The 6,820-nt window shown below is 38.3% G+C and overlaps 1 protein-coding gene across 1 annotated transcript; it reads left to right on the forward strand.

Annotated features, from left to right (window-relative positions):
* Nucleotides 1-523: 523 nt before the first annotated feature.
* LOC122662684 (protein MULTIPLE CHLOROPLAST DIVISION SITE 1) lies at nucleotides 524-6,820 on the forward strand. The gene is made up of 6 exons (XM_043858389.1): nucleotides 524-721; nucleotides 833-1,016; nucleotides 1,083-1,165; nucleotides 1,751-1,917; nucleotides 2,187-2,574; nucleotides 6,334-6,820. The coding sequence occupies exons 1-6, from the start codon at nucleotides 677-679 to the stop codon at nucleotides 6,535-6,537; spliced, it is 1,071 nt and encodes a 356-aa protein (XP_043714324.1). The 5' UTR covers nucleotides 524-676; the 3' UTR covers nucleotides 6,538-6,820.

Consider the following 6,820-nt stretch of genomic DNA (forward strand, 5'->3'; position numbering starts at 1 on the left):
GCATAGTCAGGTCTTGTGCCAAGTATGACCTCAGATAGAGCCTACTAGAGAGCAAAGATCAACATTATCGACATCATGTAGCTGAGATTTTCCTGATTTCTTGGGCTATCCTCTTTCCTCTTACTTTCATTTTTCATTTTTCATTTTCCATTTTCCAGTACTCACTTTTCTTATCTCATTTCTTCACTTTTACTCTGCATTCTGCCTTATCCCATTTAGTTGGGATAAGGCTGAGTTGTTGTTGTACACTTTGCCATAGTCCTCTATGGGGTCTCACACAGAATTGCAACATGCGATTCATATATCCCAAGCCCAAGCCCAAGCCCAAGCGATAAGGTTTGGTTTTGATCAGCCAGCCCAAACGTAATCCCCCTAAAGGGTGTGTCTGTGTAGGCGATGACTGTATCACACGTTCAGTCTCGCGTGGGCGGACTGAGGAGAGCGTTCTGGGAAGAACCTGCGCAGCCAAGTAACGAAAGCGGATGAGTTTCTATGGTTATCAGTCAGAAACTCTGATTGTTGAGTGCTAGAGAAAGAGAATCAAGTGAAAGGGATTGATTCTATTTGGTCTGGAGCAAGAAAATTTCTCATTCATTCTTATCATTCATGGGAGCTTCCATACCCCGAGGCCCTCCAACCCTATTTCTGTTTTCGGCCGAATGATCTCTGCGCATCAATGGCATCGATTTCAACTCTTCAATTTCACGCCATCACGCTCCAGGTATTATAATTCCTCCCTCCCCCTTCCATTTCCTTCTTTCATTTTTTTTCGATTATGTTGTGTTGTTACCTTTCTTCTTATAATATTGAAACTGGAAAATTTTCCTTGTAGCCTGGATTCTGGGCTTCGAAGAATCGGATTTCTAGAAATGCAGTAGAATTCGGAGACACAGTTGAGCTTAATTGTAAAAGTTATATGAATTGGAACCCTCCAAAGAGAGAGCATCATCTTGCGGTTCGAGTGTTTTGCAGTTCGACGAATTCCGGTGGCAATTGTGATGGAGATAATATGGAGATGGAGAGAAATATCATGGATTCTAAAGACTCATTCAGTAGTTTGCGAAGAGCTATAAAATCTCTTGCGGAGAGAAATATCATGGATTCTAAAGACTCATTCAGTAGTTTGCGAGGAGCAATAAAATCTCTTCCTCCGGTTATTTTCTTGGTATGGCTGTTTTTCTCTCCCCCTCTTTATAATTGTATAGTGGGAAGTTATTCAACAGAAGGATAGTATTTCAGCATTTTGAGAATCGTGAAGGAATTGCTTGTTTTGCTGTCCTAGATTTTAGTCCATGAAGTCATTGTGTCAGATCTTGTTAATTAATGGCTGTATTTTTTCTCTTTGCTAGTTATGTTTTGTGCCAAATGATAAAGATCTTCAAGGTCAAAGCTTATTGTAAAAATTGGGAAGTGCCTATCTCACACTTGTTCAATTTTTTGGGCTTTGTCCAAACCCTATAAGTTGCACTTGGTTTGTTAGGTGGTAGATGGAAGTAAGAATGAAGGTTTTGTGGTGACAAATAGTATGTTCTCTGTCATAGAAAGCCAGTTCCATTCCATCAATCTATGAACAAGTAAGGAGACTTGGGGTTTTCCCCCAGTTATTGTGTGTGGCTCTATTTAGACAAGTTGATCCATGAAACATGTAATGCTTAATTCATTTTCTTAGACATTGCAAGTATTCCCTTGGTCTAATTTTGTCTTTCTATTAGTCTATGCTTACATTCTTAAGCATTTCTCTTTGTCTCAGATGAAAAGACGGATTGACACTAATTTCACTATTGGATTATGTCTTGCAATTTCATTTCTGGTGATTGCTGTGAAACAATATGTAGCTACGAAGTCTAGGCACAATCAACATGGCTCTGTAGCTGATCTTGTCAAACGAGGCCAGTTGAGGTCTGATAGAAGAGGCATGTATGTTGTCTAACCGCCATTTTTTGCCGGTAACCTTTTAAGTAATGACTTTTATGTATCATGAGTCAAACTACTAATCTATTTACTCCTTGGGAACATCATGGATAAACATCATGACTTCATGAGATTTCCTTTTTAGTATGATACTCTGTTTAAAGTTCTGATGTAAGAAACTGGCATGTGTAATGCTTAGATTGTAATTCTAAATTGAAATCGTTATTTACTTCTTACAAAACTGTTGCCAAACTTATGTATTTCCATGTTCACAGTTCAAAACCTCTCAAGTATGAGGATCCTTTCAATAACCCATTGGTAAAGATAAGTAAGAGTAATTCGACCGTTGAGATGTGTGGAAAGGTTTATCGCTTAGTCCCCGTGACTCTTACAGAAGAGCAACAGTCTAACCATCAGAAAAGGAGGTCAAGAGCATATCAGTGGAAAAGACCAACCATATTCTTGAAGGAAGGGGATTCAATGCCCCCAGATGTTGACCCTGACACAGTTAGATGGATTCCAGCAAATCATCCATTTGCAACAACTGTCAGTGATATTGATGAGGATTTAGCACAAAACAATGTGTACCAAAAGCATGGAGTCCCATTCCGGATTCAGGCTGAGCATGAGGCATTGCAAAGAAAACTAGAAGCACTACAGGGTGTAAGTTTTTTCTATCCTCTCAGGTTTACATTTTCTGATTATGTTAGATGGTGAATCTTGATGTGTATTATAGATGGTATTTGGACAGTATGAATGTAATTCCGCTAGACTGGATAACATGTTGGGACTCACCATTCAGACAGTCTCAGTGGAATCTAAAGCTCAATGCAACTCAACTAAATGTTGTCGCCACTAAATGATCAGCTACACAATCTTGTTTGTCGTTGGAATCGCCTGGGTTGAGAAAGCGACAAATTGGGTGATAATCTCCACATGATCTGTTGGATATTTTTGATGGTCGAGAATGAAAAATCTGGAAAATGGCCTTGAAAAGTTTGGATGCTGCATCCAATTATTTTGATTTTTTAACCCATCTGATCTACTAGTTGGGACCCACTCAATGATGGATTTTGTGTATTATGTACAACAACAACAGCATTGTCTTATCCCAACTAAATGGGGTCAGCCATAGGGAGCCTTGCTTTCCAATCAGCTTTATTCGAAGTCATACATGATACGAGGCCTAAGTTAAGCATGTCTTTCCTCACCACTTCTCCAATGGTTATTTTAAGCCTGCCTTTGGCTCCTTTAGTTCCCTCAATCGGAATCAAATCACTCCTCCGTACACTAGGGCATTCCAAGGCCTCCATTGAACATGACCATGTCACCTCAAACGACTCTCTCAAAGCTTATCATGAATCGAAGCTACTCTAACCTAGCTCTAATATGGCCATTCCTTAATTTATCCTTCCTTGCTTTGCCACACATCCATCTCAATATCTTCATCTCAGTTACAATTAGTGCCTATATGACACTTCTTAACTGCCCAACATTTCGCACCATACATCCTAGTCGGTCGTATGACAATCCTATAAATTTTTCCTTTAAGCTTTAAAGAAATATGTCGATCACAGAGCACTCCAGATGCACCTTTCCACTTCATCCATCCTATTTGAATCCTCTAAACAACATTGTCCTCTATATCACCTTTATTTACAATTAAGCCCAGATGTCTAAAATAATCACTTTGTGGAATCTCCCTCTCATCAATATTCACCACCTTATTAACCGTCCTAGTGTGACTAAAGTTACAGACCATGTATTCCATCTTGGTTCTACTTATATTAAGACCTTTTATTTCCAAGTTTGATCTCTATAGCTCCAATTTTGTTTTAATCCCTTCTTTTGTCTCATCTACCAACACAATATCATCCGCAAAATTATACACCAGGGAACCTCATCTTGTATGCCTTTGGTTAAATTGTCCATGATAAACACAAAGAAATAAAGGCTTAAGGCTGATCCTTGATGTAACCCAATTGTAATTGGAAATCACTACCTTGACCCTCCACAGTTCTTACACTAGTCACCACACCATCATACATATCTTTAATTATGTTGACATATTTATATGAAACCCTTCTCTTCTCTAGAATATTCTATATTAACTCTTTAGGTACTCTGTCATTGGATTCTTCTAGGTCAATAAAGACCATATGGAGATCCCTCTTGCCTTCTCTATATCTTTCCATGAGTCTCCTAAGTAAGAAAATAGCTTCCATTGTGGATCATCCTGGCATAAAACCAAATTGGTTCTCTGAAATAATAGTTTACTTTCTCAGGTAGGTTTTAATAACCCCTCCCATAACTTCATTGAATGACTCATTAGTTTTATGCTTCTATAGTTATTGCAGTTTTGAATATCACATTTATTTTTATAATCGGGACCACAATGCTTCTCCTCCATTCGTCTACCATTTATTTTTTGTGGTCATAATCTTGTTAAACGGCTTGGTTAGCCAAGCTAAACCACAGATTCCTATCCTCTTCCACACTTCTATAGGACCCGTCTGTGCCTAGTGCCTTGCCTATTTTCATCTTTCTTAAAGCTTCTTTAGACACCCTAATTTTACGTATATATCTACGCCATGTGGTGTCAAGATGAGTAATGCAGCCTTCTAGAACCCTATTACTTCAAAAGTCTTCATTAAGTAGGTCGTAGAAGTACTCTTTCCATCTCTCTTTAATGTCCTCATCCCTTATTAGTATTCCACCATCATCACTTTTACTACATCTAATATGGTCGAAATCTCTACTCTTCCATTCTCTCATTTTAGCTATCTTATGGATAGCTTTTTCTCCATCGTTTGTGTTCAGATTATTATAAATATCTTCATTGTGTAAGGCTGTGTACATTTGACCCTCCCCAGACCCTGTTAAACGTGGGAGCCTTGTGCACTGGGTACGGCCTTGTTTTTTTTAGTTCTTTGCCATGTCTTAAAACTAGTTTTCTTAAACTAATGGCTATTCGGACCTCATCATCCCACCATCAAGTCTCCCTAAGCGCATGACTTATACCTTTTGAGTCCCCTAGAACCTCTGTAGCAACCTTTTTAATACAAACCGTCATCTTGTCTCACATTGTATTAGTATCTCCCCCAAAGTCTCACTTTCCTTGTTTGACCACTTTATTAGTAAATGAATTCAAGGTCCCTCCTTTTAATTTTCACTACCTTATCTTAGGGTAAGTAGGCTCCCCTATCTTATGCTTTTGCTTAATGAGACACATATCCAAGACCACCAATCTATGTTGAATGGTTAGGCTCCCCTTACAGTCCTTACAAAACAATCTGTCGGACCTTCTTGTTAGGAAGAAATCTATTTGGCTTATATGATGCCCACTTTTGTAAGTAACTAAATGTTCCTCTCTTTTCAAAAAAGGTGTTCACAATGGATAAATCATAAGCTACTGTAAAGTCTAAAACTGAGACCCTCTCCTCATTCCTTTCTCCTAATCCATAACCTCCATGTACACTACCATCTATGATCTCTCCCATCATGTCCATTTAGATCATCTCCTATAATAATCTTTTCTCCCTAACTACAACCTTGTACTAATCAATCCATGTGTTTCTAAAATCATAACTTACTACTTTCATCTAGTCCTACTTAGGATGCGTAAGCACTAATTATATTGACAACCTCTTTCTCCAACACAAGCTTGGTGGATATAATCCTATATCCAAATCTTTTAACATCCGCCACATCATTCTTTAGATCTTTGTCCACTATTGTTCCCACTCTACTTCTATCACTTTGATCTCCCTTGTACCAAAGTTTAAGTCATACCTCAGCTTTTTTTACCAGTCCATCTAATCTCTTGAATACAAGCAATATTGATCTTCTCCCCATAATATCTATCAACCTAGACTCTTGCCCGTTAAGGATCCAATGTTCCAAGATGCTAATCTAATCCTAAACTTTTGTGTATTCTGTACATTTATAGCTAACCCTCTTTCCATTTGGGTGTCCCTACCATATTAGCTTTCAATATATACTTTCTACGTTTAATGTAAATGCTCTGTTCTTCTTCCCTCTTTAGAAAGAGACGAACTATCTTCTTGTCCTATTCCATGTATTTAAAATAGGAACCAGTTTCTCTTAACCCATGGTGAAGAGAGAATCTCTTCATCCACGGGATCTGATGCTCTGATTTGACTGGAGAAGGGTATTTTGGACTGTCAACAATAGGGGGGTAGGAGTTAATGATGACATTCTTTCTTCCCAGAGTCCAATTATAGCATCAAATCACCATAAGTGAAGAAAAAGGGTACACAGGCAATTATGGTTGATTATTTTGGTATATGTAATATTATTAAATTGATGGTTGCATTCTATTACATATGGTTCACAATCACTAGCACCAACACCAATCCTAAGGTTTTCTTTCTGATGTCACTTATTTTATGTTGTTTTTAGGAGCAAAAACTCAATAAATTGGTGATTGATCCGGGTAGCGCCAGAGATTTTGAGAGGCCATTCAAGTCATTTTCCAAATCTCATGAACAGCTAGAACATAATCCGTCTGCTAATGAAGGTGGCAATTCTCTCTCTCCCAAATCAGACAAGGCTCCTAATTCCTTGGAATCCAGTGCAGAGTCTGAGGGGCTGCAGACACCGTAAGGTACATTTGGTACTATCTTGATGTCGGCTGTGTACAAGAGCTGCAGAAACCGTTCTAACATTTTTCTGTGATCTTGTTGACATCTGTTCGAGTTGATCATTCTTAGATGGAACCACAGTTTTGAAGCCTGAGCAGAGAAATCCAACTAAACACAGCAGAGGCTGGCATTGTAAATAGAAGCAACCATTATATTATTTGTTACCTTAGTGTTATCTAATATTGTAGAGAGTTGTATCCACTTAAAACCATTTGTGTTTGGTTTTCCCAGCTTTATTTTGGACT

This window comes from Telopea speciosissima, chromosome 5 (genome assembly GCF_018873765.1).
Source record: "Telopea speciosissima isolate NSW1024214 ecotype Mountain lineage chromosome 5, Tspe_v1, whole genome shotgun sequence".
In the NCBI taxonomy this organism is placed as follows: Eukaryota; Viridiplantae; Streptophyta; class Magnoliopsida; order Proteales; family Proteaceae; genus Telopea; species Telopea speciosissima.

Bases quoted from the DNA above. Each gene is read 5' to 3' on its own strand.
- LOC122662684 (XM_043858389.1), top strand. From the start codon at position 677: ATGGCATCGATTTCAACTCTTCAATTTCACGCCATCACGCTCCAG. The intron at 1,166-1,750 runs GTATGGCTGTTT...TCTTTGTCTCAG, and splicing joins TTCCTCCGGTTATTTTCTTG to ATGAAAAGACGGATTGACAC. The intron at 1,918-2,186 runs GTATGTTGTCTA...CCATGTTCACAG, and splicing joins AGGTCTGATAGAAGAGGCAT to TTCAAAACCTCTCAAGTATG.